General features: G+C 40.0%; 1 protein-coding gene across 10 annotated transcripts in view; it reads right to left on the reverse strand.

Moving 5' to 3' along the window:
* The window catches only part of RIC3 (RIC3 acetylcholine receptor chaperone), a 69,506-nt gene that overhangs the window by 30,743 nt on the left and 18,735 nt on the right, over window positions 1-20,028 (reverse strand). For 4 of the 10 annotated variants that reach the window (XR_004053594.1, XR_004053592.1, XR_004053593.1 and 1 more), the window contains 4 exons: window positions 13,248-13,474; window positions 11,523-11,601; window positions 10,604-10,697; window positions 1,939-2,084 (listed from right to left, as the gene is read on the reverse strand). Coding sequence is in view for 3 of the 10 variants with exons in the window: in XM_010361266.2 (XP_010359568.1) it covers window positions 1,939-2,084; window positions 10,604-10,697; window positions 11,523-11,601; window positions 13,248-13,474 (546 nt within the window). In the remaining 7 variants the exon portion in view is untranslated. Of the gene's footprint in view, window positions 1-1,938; window positions 2,088-10,603; window positions 10,698-11,522; window positions 11,602-12,096; window positions 13,114-13,247; window positions 13,475-20,028 lie in introns of those variants that run through there. The other 6 variants (XR_004053591.1, XR_747762.2, XR_747763.2 and 3 more) reach the window with 3 other exon arrangements.

The raw sequence follows: 20,028 nt of genomic DNA on the forward strand, positions 1-20,028 counted from the left end.
CAAGGTCGGGAGATTGAGACCATCCTGGCTAACACGGTGAAACCCCATCTCTACTAAAAATACAAAAAAATTAGCCAGGCATGGTGGCAGGCGCCTGTAGTCCCAGCTACTAGGGAGGCTGAGGCAGGAGGATGGTGTGAACCTGGGAGATGGAGCTTATAGTGAGCCAAGATGGCGCCACTGCACTCAGGCCTGGGGGGCCAGAGCAAGACTCTGTCTCAAAAAAAAAAAAGTAAATCATAAAGAAAAAAATGGTAAGTTGGACTTCATCAAAATTTAAAACTTCTACTCTTTGAAAGATGCTGTTAAGAAAATATAAAGGGCCGGGCGCGGTGGCTCAAGCCTGTAATCCCAGCACTTTGGGAGGCCAAGATGGGCGGATCACCAGGTCAGGAGATCGAGACCATCCTGGCTAACACGGTGAAACCCCGTCTCTACTAAAAATACAAAAAAAAAAAACTAGCCGGACGAGGTGGCGGGCGCCTGTAGTCCCAGCTACTCGGGAGGCTGAGGCAGGAGAATGGCGTAAACCCAGGAGGCGGAGCTTGCAGTGAGCTGAGATCCGGCCACTGCACTCCAGCCCGGGCGACAGAGCGAGACTCCGTCTCAAAAAAAAACAAACAAAAAAAAAGAAAATATAAAGGCAAGCTACAGAAAATATTTGCAAAATACAGAAATGACAAATAACTTGTACTCAGAAGATATAAAGAACTCTTGCAACCCAACAAGAACCTAATCAACCCAATTTAAAAATTGGCAAACAATTTGAACAGACACTTCAAAGATATGCAGATGGCAAATAAGCACATGAAAAAATGTTCATCATCATTAGTCATTGGAGAAAGGTAAATTAAAGTCACAATTAAGGTATCATTTTACACTCACTAGAACAGATAAAATTAAAAAGACTAACAAGACCAAGTGTTACCAAGGATGTGGAGTAACTTCAATTGCCATACACTGCTGCTGGGAAGGGAAAAAGAAGAGCTACTTAGGAAAGCAGGTTGACAGTTTCTAATAAAGTTAAACATGTGGTCAGACATGGTGGCCCATGCCTATAATCCCAGCACTTTGAGGGGCTGAAGCAGCTGGATCACTTGAGGTCAGGAGTTCAAGACCAGCCTGGCCAACATGATGAAACCCTGTCTCTACTAAAAATACAAAAATTAGCCAGGTGTGGTGCCAGGCACCTGTAATCACAGCTACTTGGGAGGCTGAGGCAGGAGAATCACTTGAACCCAGGAGGCAGAGGTTGCAGCAAGCTGAGATTGCTCTGCTGCACTCCAGCCTGGGTGACAAAGTGAGACTGTCTTGAAAAACAACAACAAAAAAAGTTAAATATACAATTACCTTAAACCCAGAAATCTCACTCCTAGGTATAGACCCAAAAGAAATACAAATACATGTTCAAACAAAGACTCATGCAGAAGTTTATAGCTGCTTGAGTCATAAGAGTGCAAAGGTAGGAATAACCCAAACGTTCCTCAACTGGTGAATGGACAAATTATGGTATAAGCAAATAACTGACTACTACTCAGCAAGAGAAAAAGTATGGATACACTCAATAACAAACATGAACGTCAAAAGTATTACGCTAAATCAAAGAAGCCAATGAGCATATGCAGTATAATCCACTTACACAGAAAAGGCAAAACTAAAGGTACAGAAAGCACTTCAGTTGTTGCCAGGGGCAGGAGAAGGGCATTAGCTACAAAGAAGGGGGAGCTTTCTGGGGTGATGGAAATGTTCTTTATCAAAATTATGGTGTGATTATACAAACTCTATACATTTGTCAAAACTCATCCAACTGTACATTTAAAACTGGTTAATATTCCTGTTTATATATTATACCTCAATAATGAAGCTAATTTTTAAAAAATCTGTATGATCTCTTTTCTGGGCTGACAGCTAATAAAAAAATGAGAAGACACTGTTTACCTTCCCAGTCCTCCATGTAAGGAGCCTCCTCAGCTTCTTTCTCTGGAGAAAATCTGTCAATGAATTTTCCTTCTTTCATGACCCTGGTGATTTCTCGGAGCTGATGCAGCAACCGTTTCTCTTGGTCAGAAGTCACAGTCTGTGTTCTGCTTAGAAATATCAGACAATCCAACCATTTAGTGGTAAATACTCCTAGGCAATAGACATAAACATCACTATGGCCTGTCTGGATACTGGAATAGAAAGTGCAATTGCAGCAGATAATTATTCTAGGAATTGATCCTCCAACTGCATAGCTGGGAACTAGAGATGTTAGTCCAATGTTTTGATTTTATAAATGGGAAAACTAAAGCCCAGAATAAAGTGATTGCCCATGGTCCCGAAATTAGTTATTGTCAATACTAGGACCAGACCCCAGATGTCTCAGCTTTCAGTTCAGTGTTTTTTCAGTGTATCTCAATGCCCTGATTCTCAATCGCCTAACAATTTCACTGTTACTCACACTACTCCATTTACTACAAGCCACTTTTCTCTGAAGCAAGGTCATCAAAGGAAAATGTTCTAGGCCATTAGCATCAACCAGGAAAATTTATGCTACTAGAAATCACCAGGCTTAATTTACTTGTGCAGGTATAAGGATAGATTCTAAAATTTCAGAGGTGGGTAATTTTGAAAACTCAATCATCTAGACTAGAGAAATTGGGGAAACTGGGGTCCACAGAGGAGAAATATTGTTTATATATTCATACTGCCACTTAATGGAAGCACTATAACTAAAACCATCCAGGCTTCTGATCACATTCTGTGCAATTCTTGAAGCACAGTGCTCAAGTTCCACATTTTGGAAAACCTGGTTTGAATCCCAACTTAGTTGTGTGGCTCTGGCAAATATCTGCAAAAATAACATGAGACTCAAGGATAACAGTATGATTATTTTCTTTTAGAGGAAAGCACTGCATCACACTGTTAGGCAAACAAGGTCCTACTTAGAAGACTGATAACTATCTGCTTTGAGACCAGTTTTATCTAGCAGCAGGATTTAATGGAGGCTACTTATTCTCCTCTTAAAACCCAAACACAAGTTAATACAACACTTACAAAGGAAAAATGATGTACTCTGTACTAGCCTGTGGAGATGGTCATCTATTTTTCTAACAGCCAGTTCTGAGCCTGCACTCATTTCTACGCTCAGTCTAACTTTAGCCTTAATGACTAATAAGGAAAATGAAAACACTATTTCTCCTTTCAACATGAAGATAGTAACTGAGGAAAATGAAGAGCCAACATTACCAGAGACCTCAGTGAAAGGAAAAACGAAAACACCATGAGTTCCACTTCTTCCACACCAAGTAGCTTCAAAGCCATGAACTACTAAAGATGCCTATCTGTTCCACATTCAGCTAAAATCCTATACTTACAGGGCCTCTGACAGCTCTACTCTTCCCATCAGTACAGGAGTCCTGACTCTCCAAAACTGCTCATCTGTCCCACATAACCCCTATTTCTTACTGTTAAAACAACCCACTTTCTGTGAGGCTTCTGGGGCCAACTAGAAGAGCTTACCTGCCTATCACAAACTCTTGTCTCTTCAGGTGGCACATGTTACTTTTCCAGACTGTACACAGGGCATTCTGATCTTCAATGAACGCAACAGTCTTAATTCTGTTTCCTAAGTCATGGGAAATCAGAAGCCCTTATCCTAAAAGAGGATGGGTAGACTAGAGGAAGCAGAACAGACAAGAGCTTTCCCAGAGAACTCCAAACCAAAGCATCCTCATTTCACTCTAAACAAGTATACCTTTATTGTCCATATCTGGCATTATGCATTAATCATGGTCTACTTTATGATATATTCTGAATTTATTGCAATGAATATTTTCACGGATTCCTTATCATCTCAACTTGGTTTGATACTCCTAGAGGGCAGTAATAATTAAGTTGACAACAGTATAGGCACAATGCCATGATCACTATTAAAAGCTCAATAATTATGTGTTAGTTTGATTGATCCCCATTTCCTCACCATCCACTATTTTCTTCCACCTCCCTGAATTCTGGATTCCATTCTATCGTTTTACCAAAAGTTGCAAAAACTTTTACTCCTAAGTGATTTTCACTTTACTAAGTCCAAGGGTCTTTTTCTCACATTTCATTCTTCTTGACTTCTCTATACTATAGACCATCCTCTGCTTGAAACCTCCTCCTCCCTTAGCTATTGAGACATTTGTATTCCTCCCACTTCTTTAACCATTCCTTTTATCTATGACCCTGGCTCACTTTTCTTCCACCCACCTCCCAAAACAATTTTCCCAAGACTCAATCCTAGGACTCTCATTTCTCCATTCTTATAATCATGCCCTCAGGAAGCTGACCCAGTATCACAGATTAGACCATCACCTCTACAGAAAAGATGTCCTAATGCTACTATTAATCTTGACTTTTCACACAAATTCCCATCTCACAACTCCAGTAATTTCCTGGGCACTTCCACTTGGAGGCCTTGCGACTATGTTAAAGTTAATCTTAAATTCACCTCCTGAAACCAGGTCCCAGTTGGCTCAGAATCGTGAGCAACTCCATGAACAGGAAGACCAGAAGAGGCTGAGTATGGAAGATTCTAAGATGATAGAAAAATAAAAGGTCACAGTTGGGAAACAGCCTCACCAGAATTTTGAATTCTGTAAGCCCAGCAGAATCATCAAGTTCCAAAAGCAAGAGTTAAGCACAGAGAATTAAACAGATGTTAATAACACCATTCATGGTTAGAACAGAACTCAGATCAGTAAAAGATTTCAGGATACTGCAGCAGAGTCTGATATGCCTCAAAGATTTGGTGATCTTACCTTTCTCCATGGAGATTTTCTCCATCTCTCACTCCCAGCCAATGACTTCCAAACCTGAGCCCTTTGCTCTGACCTCAAGAACCAAATTTCCTATTGCTGTTTCATATTACACATGGATGTTCTGATGGCATCTCAGACATACTCAGTGTTGAACTTACGATCTCAACTCCAAAGCCTTATGTACTTTCCCTTCTTTTATATTTTATCTTGGTTAATGCCATAATCTTCCTTCCAGTTTGGCTGTAAATCTCCAATGCATCTCTATTTATTCTTCTTCATTGCTCTTATCTGGTTAGTGGTTTTCTTTTGGGGAACCAACTCATCTTCCATTCACAGTGCAAAGGTTAGCATGAGCCATGCATCCCCGACCTCTCCTTCAAGGGTGGCCATGTGACCCACAGCTAATCATCACATTCCATCCCCTTGGCTGCAGGGATTGATTCAGGGATAAATATAGGACCCAAGTTGAGCCAACTTTACTTTTGGACCTTGAACACAGTGAAGCCTGAACTGAATACTTTGACATTAAATTCATCCTGACAACAGTCCATGAGGAGACTGTCCCTTTGTTCCTGCTCCCTAAATGCCCAAAGCTGCTCTGGTTACCACCCTTCCTGAAACCTGGATGTTTAGTTGTTCCTTTGACATTATGAGCTACCCCATATTCTTCCAATAAATTCTGCCTCCTCGTACTTCAAACTTTTTGCTAGCCAGAGATGGCTGCTTGCAACCAAGAAACCTGATACAGCCTGTGATTTTTCTTCTTCCATTAGGTGCCCTTAACTTGGCCCCACTTTTCCACTCTCACTGGTCTATTTATTACCATTTGCTGAAACCTTTTCAATAATGTTCCAGCATACAGTCACTCTATATATTACTGTAAGAGTTATTTTTCTAAAGCATAGCAAATCGTGGTATTTCTCCTCAAAAGCCTTCAGAGACAAAATAAGTGTGTGTTGTCGGGGGAGAGAGGAGCTAGGCAAATGAAAAAGTATATGCCAAGTCCAGAGGCAAAAACATACAGGTATTTTAGAGGAACAGCAAGTGGTCAGTGTGGCTGGACCACAGAGAGAGTAATAAAGAAAGATAAAGTAAGAGAGGTACAAAAGGCCAGGTCACTCAGGACCGTGTAAGCTATGTTAAAGATTCTGTGCTTTTTCAAAATCAAAAGGGACCTGTTGAAGGATTAAAACAAAAGAGATAATCCATCTGTTTGGAAACCAGAAAGAAAACTGAAAGGTGGCAAAATTAGAGAAACCACATGAGATAGCTATGACCTATGTCAAAAACAGGTATTCATTCACTCACTCATGCACTCACTCACTCATTCTTTCTTCTACTTCATCTAATATTTTTTTGGAGCCTTTTATGTGCCTGTGCTAAGCTCTACAGCTAAGAAAGATAATCCCTGACTTCACAGAGCCTGCAGTCTTTTGCAGGAAGACAGGCTTATTAATTAAATAGAAATGACAAGACATGGTGATTAATGAGATATGGGAAGTAAAATAAAAGGTGAATCAAGGATAACATCTAATTTCTGCTTTGGGCAACCAAGTGGATGGTGAAGCCATTTGCTGATATGGAAATTAAAGGTAGAATAGGTTCACTTGGGGGATAGATGATTAATTCCATCTTGGACATTCATTCATTCAATAGATTATTTATCATGTGAGGAGGATAAAGGTAGGTATCTATGAGATATGTCCAGTGGGCTCTGCATATAGAGGTCAGGAATTGAAGTAAAGGACCTCAACAGAGAATGGTCATGATTTCCTCTTCTACCACAAAAGCGTACAAATGCTTATATCAAAAGTGAATAGGGGCCAGGCACGGTGGCTCACAACTGTAATCCCAGCACTTTGGGAGGCCAAGGTGGGCAGATCACCTGAGATCAGGAATTCGAATTGAGCCTGGCCAACATGGTGAACAAGCTTGCCTCTACTAAAAATATAAAAATTAGCCAGGTGTGGTGGTATGTGCCTGTAGTCCCAGCTACTTCGGAGGCTGAAGCACGAGAATCACTTGAACCTGGGAGGTGGAGGTTGCAGTGACCTGAGATAGCACCACAGCACTGCAGCCTGGGTGACAAAGAGAGACTCTGTCCCAAAAAAAAAAAAAAAAAAAAAAAAAAAGAATAGGTATTCTAATTCAGTAAGTCTTTACTTAGTACCTACTAGACAAACACACTCAACAAAATAGGCTAAGTCTAGCCTCAAAGAGTTTACATTCCAGGAATTCATGGCAAAAATCTGTAGCCCCACGCATGTACTCAACATGCCCACCAGGGCACTTTGCTGCCAGAGGGTGCACCGTCCCTGCTTTTTTCATGGTCTGCTTGACCATACCATGCTTCTAGCAGGTAAATTGTTACAACTGGGCATGCTATTCCAGGAAGGAATACAGCCTGTGATTTTTTTTTTCTTCCATTAGGTCCCCTTAATTTATCCCCACTTTTCCACTCTCACTGGCCTATTTCTTACCATTTGTTGAAACCTTTTCAATAACCTTCTAGCATGTCGTCACTCTATGTATTACTATAAGAGTTATTTTTCTAAAGCACAGCAAATCATGACATTTCTCCTCAAAAGCCTTCACAGTCAAAAATAAGTGTGTGTTGTGGGGGAAGAGAGGACCGAAGTCATAAGGACAGAAATCAGGACACCTCACTTCTGATTCCTAGATCCTTTCCTTAGTCTTTGTGTCCTTGAGATGAACACTGTGCTTAATATCAGACAAAACATGGCACAAGACTGACATTCTAGGATGTTTCATTATTCAACTATGTGTACAGACCTACATCCCTCACAAGTAAAAGCTTTCTGAAAAGTTTTATTAGATAATATCAAAAACTTTCCCCATATTTCTGTTCTTACTTAAGCATTAATGTAAAGTTTCAGAAAGTTTCAGAAGCTGCAGAGTTTTCAAATTTTAAGCCAACATCCTGCAGTTATGGAATATTATATAAAAGGACCTAAGAGGCTGCAAATGAATGTGTCTTCTGCCTTACCCCCAGAAACCCAGAGATGTGATACAATTTTGATCTGACAGAACAAATACTGGAATATTTTGGGCTTTTCTAATAATCATAGGAGCACAGACTTGTAAAGGAACAAATGCCACAGAAACTGAGGTTAAAGGACACAAACTAAGTATAAAAGGGAAAACATGTAGAAACATGGTGCTACGGTTTGAATATTTGTCTCCTCCTATACTCATGTTGAAACTTAACTGCCATTGCAACAGTATTAAGAGGTGGGGCCTTTATGAAGTGATTAGGACATGAGAGCAGAGCCCTCATGAACAGATTAATGCCATTATCTCAGTGGGTTCATTATCCCAAGATGGGCTGTTATAAAGTGGGGCTGGCCTCTGGTGCCTCCCTCTTTTGCATATGCTTGCTTGCCCTTCTGCCTTTCCATCATACGATGATGCAGCAAGAAGACCCTCACCAGATACCTCCTGTAAACCTTGGACTTCACAGCCTCCAGAACCGTGAGCTAAATAAACCTCCATTCTTTATAAATTACACAGTCTGTGGCATTCAGTTATACCAACAGAAAACATACAAACATATGGGCTGCTTAGCCCTTACAGTTTTTAGGGCATAAGTCCCATAGGGCCTACCTGTAAGGATAAAAGATGTTGGATTAAGGAGTGCCAGAGAGAAAAATCACATCTTAGAACTAAAAAATGAGAGATGTGGTAAAGAGCCAGAAGCCATGCTCTCTCCAGTGGGAAGACAGTTGCTCCCCAGTTCCAAAGAGGCAGGGTGGAAAAAGTTTTACACAATCTTTGCCATGCTACAGGCTTCAATCAATATGTTCCCACAGAGTCCACACCTCAGCATCTTACAAAAAGTAAACATTTTGGGCTAGGACCTGTGGCCCCTGAAATGAGACAGTACAACTCCAGATGTAGTACAACAAGGAGATGTAAATCTGGCATGAAGAGGACAGACAGTAGTTAGAGGTTATAATATTGCATCCCTGGCTTGGGCTATAGATAGATCATGCACATGGGTTGAATGGTAGAGTAATTTGAGTTAAGGGAGTCTGTTACTCAACAATAAATAAAAATGAGAAAATATCTTCATGTGGTCTCTTACCCCAAGCTCCAGGAGTTGGGTCTCCCAAGTGAGAGGTCCTGCCCACGGGTATTCATCTACGGTTTTCAAGACCCTTAGGTGTGGCCTGGGGTTTCCAATGGCCCAGGTGAGTGTACAGATATTTTTTCAGACCTAACTGTCTATAATAGCCTGGGTAGTTCTCCACCCAGACTGTAGGTGGGAGCTACATGGTTAGGGCAGAAAAGGCCAGAAAAGTATAATTGCACAAATTGGTTTAGTCACACTCATACAAATAGTCATATGTTAGATAATGTACACAAAGCATTTAGTTCAGAGTGTGGTCCTTAGTAAGTGTTCGGTAAATATCTATTATTATTATACACTCACAAAGATATATTCATGTATCTATACAACTTTGGGAAACATTCCAGATAGTAACTCCGCTTTCCAGATAAAAAGAAGGTCAAGGCTCCTAGGCCCACACAGGCAAGGTTCATCCTCATAAATGTCATTTCAACAGCACTGCAGATGTTGCAGGGAAATGCCACGTCAGGAGGCTGCAATCTGAGGATACCCACTCTCTTATATCCAGCCAAACAGAGGCAAGGCTGAAGCCAGTGAACACAGAAAGGGCACAGGGTACTAGCACTATAAAGGATGGCAAATACAGGCTAAGATAGAGCAACGAATTTCTTGGGGCAAAAAGTACACAGTGTGCCCACAAAGATGCAGGAGGGACATTTCAACACTTCCTTCTGCATGGGATTCTGCCACTCACCCTAACATTCTCCTTCCATCCTTGCCAGAAGACCTAGCTGAAACTGAACCCCTCTTTGTCCTCAATCTTACATTCTGGTTTTTTTTTCCTGGCCTTTCTACATCCACTTTTTCTTGGTGGTTGTCCACTTCTATCAACGTCCTGAAGCCACCTTTTCAGATCCTCAGCCACCCTAGTAGCAAGAGGAGTATCTTCCCTTTGGGACATTCTAAATGGCTAGTTTGGCTCTTAACATCTAATTTACTTGTCTAAGTCTGTGCTGGCACAGTTGACACAAACACGAATGCCTAATGTGATCACACTAGCTCTCTTCTCTCATTTTGTCTCAAGTAGAAAGCATCATGTTCAATAACGTGGTTTTACTTAAAATTATACCTATTTTAGACAGCTAGGAAAGTTTCTTTCTTAAATCCTAGTTATTTCACCCCATAGGAGTTACTCACAAATTTATTCACTTTCACAATAATTTGCACAACACTAAACTTTCGAAAACTAAGATTGCTTGACAGTATGTGAATGAAAAATGTTAAATGATAAAGAATACGTAAATGACACATTCACAATTTAAAAACTGACAGTACATAAAATGAAAATAAGCGGTCTATTTATCCAAAAAAAGCATAATTTTGAATTTTCTTTTCTTTTTTTGAGACAGAATTTTGCTCTTGTTGCCCAGGCTAGGGTGCAAGGGCACAATCTCGGTTCACTGCAACCTCTGCCTCCTAAGTTCAAGCGATTCTCCTGCCTCAGCCGCTCAAGTAGCTGGGATTACAGGTGTGCACCACCATGCCTGGCTAATTTTGTATTTTCAGTAGAAACGGTTTCATCATGTTGGTCAGGATGGTCTCAAACTCCTGACCTCAGATGATCCACCCACCTCAGCCTCCCAAAGTGGGATTCCAGGCCTCAGCCACCACTCCCAGCCTGAATTGATTTTCTAAATGAGAATAGTCTGAGTCCTGTTACATGAAAACCTACCTCTCACCATTAGGTCCCACTCTGTTGATTAATTTTTCCATAGCTGCTTCTGTCTCTTTCAGTTTTTCTTGCAGTTGAGCAAGCTCAAAACTGGCTGAAAAATAAGCAACAGTCTAAGAACCATCACAGACAACTCCCTAAACCTGTTAAAGAGACCACAAATTTTTAAAAACTATTGTACTGTTGCACTTCCCATTACTATCTCATTGAAGAACACAGCAGTTTTATTGAAGGATTCTGTGAATATTTAAGATTTCCAAAAAGGATGCAAAGTGTGACTGGGATATTTAGTTTCATAGAAAATCCAGAAGTAAATCCAAAAAGCAGTTACAGCCCAGATAAACATGATTTCCTGCAATGCTTTTGCCAAGTCTCTCTTTTGTGTGTGGAAAATTTTTCATAGGTTATTTTCCTGACATACATTCTAGTCTATAGATTCTTTGAGGAAAGAGCCATGTTGTATAAATTTAATTTCCCCAGAGAACACAGAATATTCTAGTTGTGTAATAAGTATCTGATGGCCATGTTTCAAGAGTCAGAAGTGTTAAACTCTTTCCCTAGATCTAAAAACTGATTTTGGCAATGATATGATTTCTCTGCCTCCACTTTCCTCTCTGCTACCCATATTTTGAAGTCTGAAAATGAGAAGTAATTCATTCCAAATGTGAAATATTAATTTGCTAATACATAAAAAAGTGAACTGATGGTTCTATACTTTTTGTAGCTATCCCTCCCTTAAAACCCCAACATCAATATAAAAACTTTTGAGAATTCCCAGAACTAAGGCAAAAATGGCATCAGATTACTTTGGAGCAACTTTTGAGAAATGCTTTTAAGACATACCCACAGACTGTCCCTGTGGCTATAAAACTGTTTGACTCAATAATAACCTGTGAATATACTGAGAAGGGGCACTTACTAATGTTCCTGTGGGTGTTTCCAGGTGTGGCAGTAGAGCATTTCCCACCATCCTCTGCGGCTGTTTTCCCCTTTGAGAGCTGAGAATTGAAGGAGGTATAGCAACAGCAACTCAGAACCTCAAAGTCACGGAAACCCTCATATCAAGTAAAAAAAAAAAGTTGGGAAACAAAAATCAAGTCAGAAATGAAATCAAATAGCAACACTAGAGAAATATCTCAAAAAAAAACAAAAAACAAAAAACAAAAAACAAAAAAAAAAACACCAAAAGATGAGAAGGTTTCCAAGTAAAAAATTATCAAGGCACAAGTGTAAACAGTAAAGTAGAGGTTCCTCTTCAAAGAGACTTTCCTCCCCATCTAATTAGGAATAGTAACTTCTCTTAGAAGCAAAATTTATTCAAGGACCTGTGCTAACATGCTTAGATATCTGCTAGCTGCAATAAAGAAATCACGGTACTTTATGTTCTTAGCTCCCACAATTTAGCCTAAATATTTGCCCTGGCATGCTTATACCGGTCCAAGCAAGCATTAGGTCATAGCCTGTTCCTCATCCTTATTTGAAGGTGTTTTTACCTTTTTCAGCGTTCCACAAGTTACTTCCTCCTTCCTTTGTTCTCCTCTGCCTTTGCCTCTTTTAAAAAGTTCTAAGTCACTAGCCAATCAGCACAAATACAGAATGTGAGGTCCCGTTCCAACCAATGGAAACCGGGCACAGCAGTAAGGTGGATTCATGAGGTTATAAATGACCATCTCCTTTGTTCGGTGTACTCTTGTGGCAAAACTGCTGGTGAGTGTAACCTTTCTGCAGAAAGTAAAAATGGCCTTGCTGAGGAAATTAAATTTATGTTCAAGTGCTATTTCTTTACGGCACCAGGGAACAAGCATTTCTAACACAAGGAAAAAATCTCCCTACAGGTCATCTTCCTTGCTCATGCTCATCTAAAATGGATGTGTGGCACCCTACAGGCATTCTTACAGACTCAACTCAGACTGCCTGCAGAATTCCTGGGCAAGAAAGAACTCATCTTATTGAAGCTTACTCTAGACAGGAGGGCAAAGTGAAGCTTCTGCCTCTACTTCACAGTACAGGGGCCCGGGACCTGCAAAGGCCTGCCTGGAGGTGGAACTTAACTGAGGGTCTGCTTTAAAGAACCCACACCCATGTCTCCCCAGAGCTAGGAAATATCAGGCTTAATTTCAGGATGGACAGTTCTGTCTTAGGAGAATTGTTGGAGATAATATTAAAAACAGCATCTCATATTCCTGTGGAGAAAAAAGGAGGACAAAGTGTGTTATTCGGCCTTAACAATGGCTATTTGGAAATCACTGTGCCAATCCCAATACATTCTTCTTAGAAAATCTTTATTCCTTTTCAGCCTGTAAAGATACTCAATTTTTTGTTTGTTTTTTGTTTTTTTTTTTTGGTGGGAACTGCTTTGAATTGTATCACTCACTGGATTAAGAACCAAAAGATCCAGGTTCAAGTCCTAGTTCTGCCTTGTTAGTTGTGAATTTTGGGGCAAAACACTTAAACACTGAGTAAATACTTCTTATGTGAAACTGAAATAATGGCTATCCTAAGTACCTCACGAAGAGGAGGCAAGATTTAAAGAGATGATGGACTTGAAATAATTTTATAAACTGTAAAAAGTTTTAATGTAGACTGATTTTTATTGCCATATTATATTTCATTGATGTAATATGATTAGGATGATTCTACTTACCTTAAATAGAATGTACAGTATATATAAAAAAATCCCAAAACCGTAGATTGGAATAATCTGCCCCATCAGGCCTCTTCCACTACCTCCTCCTCCAGCACCTCCGCCTGATGCTTTGGCCTTTGCAAATGCCTCTGCAAGGTGAGACCTCTGGAAACGAGCCCCAGGAGTCTGGCCACCTGTGGGTACCTGGTGATGATGCATCATAGGAGGAAATCGGCCCAATTTTCCTGAGAAAATAATAATCAGTTTTTATCTCTTTACTACTTTAAAGATGGCTATCATGAAAACACCAAATCATTAAGGTATAAATAACAGAAGCCAACTCAAACTAAGTTTAAGAAAAAAAAGGGAACTTAATTAAAAGGATATAGAGGTATCACACAGATCCTAAATATGATGTGATCATCTCTAGTTGTTCACCAAACCCATTTTCTCATCCTTCTGGGTCCTTAGCTAGACCACATTTTTCAGACTCCCATACAGTTAAATATGCCCATGTAACTGAGTTCCAGCCAAGGAATGTAAATAACTGTGCTAGCTCAAGGCCTGGTCTATAAAACCTCCCTTGTTATTCAACTCCATGATCATTACTCTTCTGCAGCATGGATGCTGACACCAAGGGGGACCTTGGAAGCCATGGGTAGAAAATGGCAAAACCTCCATCAACCTGGACTAACCTAAATAACTATGTAGTACAGAGCCCTCCACTGCTGCCACCTCACTTAGAGTCATCTGGATCTGTCTGTATGAGTGAGAAATCAACTTCTATTGTGTTAGGGTCATTACACACTGTGGAATCTATTTGTTACAGCAGTTAGCCACCCCTAACTAATACAGATAAGAAAATACAATGCAGTCTCAGGAGAAAAGAGAACTAGAAACTGGAAAGCCGTCAGGATCCAGGACAGGTACTTTCACATTCTAGCTCAATCTCTCTCCCTCTCTATGGGATCGTAAGGTTTTTTCTTTGTTTTTCTGTGCACATCTTCTTTATTCCTTCTCTGCAGACCATTTCTCTAGCTTCTTTGTGAACACAGGGCAAGATGGTCACTCCCACCCCTCAATCTGCATGTTCTTCAACAGCCTAGCTGAGACATCCTAATTTCGAATTCCTTGGAGGAAGACTTTAAGTACTCAGCTTGGGTAGGTATACATCTCTTTCCGATCAGCTATAGCTAAGCAGACAGGATTCATGTAGCACAAACAGGGTGTAAAAGGGGCTCAATCTTGTGAGTGGAAGAGCAGGGATTGGAGGGAGGGGCGAGGGGCAGAGGCAAGGGGAAGTGTTACAACTATTTTCTTGCATTTTTTTTCCTCCATCAAGAGCAATCAAAAGTAAACACCAACTACCAGAAAGGAATCTTCAAATGGCCAAATAAACAGGCTTGTATGAAAAACCACTGGGAGATAACATTACAGAACAGAAAATACTAGAGAGCATAAATAACACTCTAAATAACACTCTAAAAATAGAAATTAAAAATATTGTTGGATTTGATGAACAAAATTGACAAAGATGTGGAGAGGCATTAATCCTCATGCACTGTGGGTAAGTGATACAGATATTCTGCCTAGTGATCTGGCTGTATATACACACCCTGTGATCCAATGATCCCACTCTGGTGAGTAAATCCCACAGAAAATCTCAAATAAGGTTATATATATGTGAATTACAGACTTCATAGACCTATGTGAGAATATTTGCTGTGACAATAGTGCAGTAGGGAGTTTGAAGTTAACACTCATTTCCTTAACTGGAAGAATGGAAAATCAAAATGGAGTGAATACAAATATGGAATTCTACATAGCTTTGGAAACCACACTTTAGACACACCTACAGCGACATGAATACATCTTTAAAAAACATAGCATTAGGTTAAGAATAAGCAAATACCATTATGTAGGTTGAAAACACACATATCTTTCAAGCAAATGTGGATATAAAGACATAAACACATTAGAGTAGGTGCATATGAACAGGAAAGGGAACTGGAATGTGGGTTGAGGATAAAGGACTAAAAGAATAAAACAAGAAAGTAACTTGTACTAACAAAGTTAATAAAATGCTATAAACTCAGAACTGTCTTTAAGTTGTCGATGAAGAGTCAAACTCTAAAACATTTCAAGAGACTTATTCTGAGCTAAATACGAGTGACCATGGCCCATGACACAGCCCTCAGGAGGTCCTAAGAACATGTGCCCAAGGCGGTTAGGGTGCAGCTTGGTTTTATACATTTTAGAGAGGCATGAGACTTCAATCAAATACATTGGTTTGGTCCAAAAAGGGAGGATAATTTGAAGGGTGGGTGGGCTGGGGTGGGGGGTGCTTCTAGCCTATCGGTAGATTTTAAAATTTTCTGGTTGACAATTGGTTGAGTTTATCTAAAGACCTGGGATCAACAGAAAGGAAATGTTTAGGTTAAGATAAAGGGTTGTGGCAACCAGTTTTTCCAAGTTTTACTGTGCAGAAGCAGCTCTGAGCAGACTTCTGAGGGAATAGGTTGTGAAATGTTTCTTACATGAAAGGAAAATATCATGCGCCCCTTCAAGGCGGGGAATTGGTCCTGGCAAATCTGCCTCCCATTTCTGTTCAAAGTCATCTGTCTGCTTACTGAGATAGATGCATATCTGATTGCCTCCTTTGGAAAGGCTAATCAGAAATTCAAAAGAATGCAACCACTCCTCTCTCACCTATTTGTGACCTGGAAGCCCCTTCACCACTTTAAGTCTTCCTGCCTTTGTTTCAAGTTATCCCGCCTTTCCAGACCAAACCAATGTATTTCTTATACATACTGACTGATGTATCATGTCTCCCTAAAATGTACAAAACTAAGCTGTGCCCTGACCACCTTGGGCACATGTCGTCAGGACTTCCTAAGGCTGTATCATGGATGCACGTCCTGAACCTTGGCAAAATAAACTTTCTAAATTAACTGAGATCTGTCTCAGATTTTGGGTGTTTACACTTATCAGACTTAAAAGGTTGCCTTAGTTGATTATCTCCTGGGTCTGAAAAGAAAGAAAGAAAAAACAGTGGGTGAAAAGGAGATTCACTATAGAATGTGGACCTTTCCCATAAGAGACAACCTTGCAGGGCAGTTTCAAGATATGGCAAGGAAATATATTTGTGGTTAAAATATTTTTATTTATTTTCTTATTTGTTATGTGAAGTTATGCCAGAGTCAGGTGGGAAAGCGGGCTAGATTATATGGTGTGAAATAAAACCCCTCTGATGAGACTTCACAGTTTGTAGGGTGTGACTCCCAAGGCCCAAATTCCTTAGGTAGGAATTTGGGTAAGATTTTTTGTTTGTTTGTTTGTTTTGAGCGGGAGTCTTGCTCTGTCACCGGGTTGGAGTGCAGTGGCACGATCTCCGCTCATTGCAACCTCCGACTCCCTGGTTCAAGTGATTCTCCTGCCTCAGCCTCCTGAGTAGCTGGGATTACAGGCATGCACCACCATGTCCAGCAAATTTTTGTGTTTTTAGTAGAAACGGGGTTTCACCATGTTGGCCAGGATGGTCTCGATCTCCTGACCTCATGATCTGCCCCCCTCGGTCTCCCAAAGTGCTGGGATTACAGGCATGAGCCCACTGCGCCTGGCTGAATTTGGGTAAGATTTAAAAAATCAGAATTTAGTTCTCAGTCAACTCTGCTCCTGAGGTAAGAAAGAAGGTGGGTGGGCAGGCAGGCTTGGAAGTTGCCTTCTGCCTTGTATCCTTTCTCAGCCAAGCTCCACTCCAGTGATACTCCTTTTCCTCTCAATATTGACTTTAAGTGACATGGAAAATTTTGAAAATAAATACTTCTTTTTAAGAGTAGTCAGCAACAGAAGCAGATCTTTAGACAGTAAAATAAGGAAATCCTTTGTTCTGGATGCTGGTGACTATGCCCCTTTTAAATTTCCAAGGATCTTAGTATATCAAATGATGAGTACTGGCTTTGGCTATCACGCACCTTCAAAAGCATGCCTGGTCAGCATTCAGGAAGCTAACTTTTCTCTTGAGAGAATCTGATATATCAGGTGGCTAATGTTCAATAAACTAGATCTAATATTTGTAGTAATATGTTGTGGAATTTCACCTTACTGTGTTGAGAATATTATCTTCAAATCTGATATAAAACAAAAATATTAAAAATTAAAAACAGGTAATTATATAAAAAGCATTATTTTGCATCTCTAAAATTTAAGAATGACATTACACATCTCCCCCAAAACTTTTATAGATCTGTCAGCCAGGAAGATTTATAGGATACCTATTATGTTCAAGATTCTGCCATATGCAAGAAAAGAAGAGAGCGATAAAGGTAATAGAAACAATAGTTCCCACATGGAACAATGCCTTCAAAACCAGAATATCTTAAACAAAGACATAAATAACAGCAGCAGCAGGGTGTCAAGGACCTTATTACTAGATAAACTAAATATTCAAGTATTGAAAAGATGCAAAATATTTATTTTAAAAAAAGAGGAGTTGGCTGGGCGTGGTGGCTCACACCTGTAATCCCAGCATTTTGGGAGGCTGAGGTGGGCGGATCACAAGGTCAGGAGATCAAGACCATCCTGGCTAACACAGTGAAACCCTGTCTCTACTAAAAATACAAAAAAAAAAAAAATTAGCCGGGATTAGTGGTGGGTGCCTGTAGTCCCAGCTACTTGGGAGGCTGAGGCAGGAGAATGGCGTGAACCTGGGAGGTGGAGCTTGCAGTGAGCCAAGATCGCACCACTGCATTCCAGCCTGGGTGACAGAGCAAGACTCTCTCAAAAAAATAAACAAAATAAAAAAATAAAAAATAACAAAAAGAGGAGTCAAATGGAGTCAATCACTGAAGGGAAAGAATAGGAGAGAAGCGAAAGCACACCAGGAGGAAAGAAAGAGTGTGTACATGAGATTGAGAACAAAGAAACCATTAAGTAGGACTTACTACCAAGTTAGCTTGGCCCCATTTAGGGAAGTAACAAGAGATAAGGAGAAGTAAAGATGGGGAGGAGTTGAAATGCTAACTTGTGTGGTATATAAATTTGATACAGTGAACATTGATGAGAAGTACTTGATGGGGATTAATCTAGCAGCTGAATATAGGGCCTAATACAGACAGAAACTAGGATCTGGGAAAACATCAAAAAGGCTATTATAGTAATTTAGCACTGAGATGCAAATCTCTGAGGTGGTGGCTAGAACTATAAAAAGGAAAGGCTAGGTCTATAAACTGAAAATAAAATTCTAAGCCCACTAACTGACTGATGGGTCACCTCTTGGCCAAGGGGACCCCAGAGTAACCTTGAAAACTAAAGTCTTGGCTACGATAGGATTGGGGATTCCAACCCACCTCATTATACCCCTTCCCTCGCAAACCACTATTAGCCTTTCTTCCCTAACTACCAAACAGAAACCAGCCATTTCAAAAAACTCCATCACTGCTATCAACCAACCACCTGATGCTGTCCCTCCTTTTTTGCCTGATAAGAGACTACCAACCACAGAATGGTTCTGGCTAGTCTACAAAGAATGCACAGTAAGGGTTTTCATGTCTTCTGCTTCACCTTTTGATGTCAGAGGGCTGAAAACTCCACTCTCTGACCACACTATTACTGCCATTTTGTGTGTATGAGACCCATGAAGGACATGCTTCTCCTTTCATAAATATGCATGACTTCCCCAACAGCTTATTGAATATGTATATATGGCCACCCTGCTCAGCATGAATTCCTGTTCCCTTTGCCCATCCCTCCAAGTGTGTGTTTCTGCTTATGGCTGGATGCTACACTTCCCAGCCTGTCAGAATGGCCACCCTGAAGGTTGTAACCCTTTATAAAAAATAAAGTCTCCTCTTCTCTTCTAAATGTATAAATCATATTTTTTAAGTTAACTTGTCCAAGGTCTATTAATTACCATGTAATCAGTGCCATTTAACACTGAACAAAATATAGAGTTCATGAAGGAGGAGTCAGAAAACTCCAAGATCAAGAGTTTAAGATAGAGAAGATAATAAAGAAACTTGGAAGGCTTACTGTTAGGGAACAATTGAATATATATTTTTCATACATTATATTCCAGGTGTTGATGGAATACAGAAAAAAATTTTTTTATTATACTGCATTTAGGCTTAAGAGGAAACTCTAAGCTACCTAAATGACAAAGCTAATTAAAATTGAGTGAATGGTTCCCAATACCAAAAGGCTGGAAGAATATTGAATTTATGTGGAAAAAAGAGAAAGAAAAGAAAGATGCCCTAGCCAAAGATGACTAGAAACAAACCAGTATCATAAAAGGCAGAGGAGGATAAAATTGAAGGCAACTGAGAAGCCTGGAAACAGATAAACTAATGGCAATCCTTGTTTTCAGACACAATATATTCTTGAGAAATGGATGGCCATAACATGAAATCCTGACTGTCCACCTGTTTAGACAATAACAGAAACCAAAGTACTACAAAGCCTCAGAGTCAAAGGGGGCCTTAAAAGTCATCCACTCTTAATAAACAGTGTGGGGACAGCTAGATATTCACATGTAAAAGAAGAAAATTGGACCCCATCTCATACCATATACAAAAATTAACTCAAAATCGATTAAAGACCTAATTATAAGAGCTAAAACTTTAAAATCTTAGAGGAAAACATAGACATAAATCTTTGTGACTGTGGATTAGGGGTTTCTAAGGACACCAAAAGCACAAACAACAAAACAAAAGGTAGGCAAAGTTGATGTCATCAAAATTTAAAACTCTGGTGCTGCAAATGACACCATTAAGAAAGTGAAGACAACACACTGAGTGGGAGA

Source organism: Rhinopithecus roxellana, chromosome 15 (genome assembly GCF_007565055.1).
Source record: "Rhinopithecus roxellana isolate Shanxi Qingling chromosome 15, ASM756505v1, whole genome shotgun sequence".
In the NCBI taxonomy this organism is placed as follows: Eukaryota; Metazoa; Chordata; class Mammalia; order Primates; family Cercopithecidae; genus Rhinopithecus; species Rhinopithecus roxellana.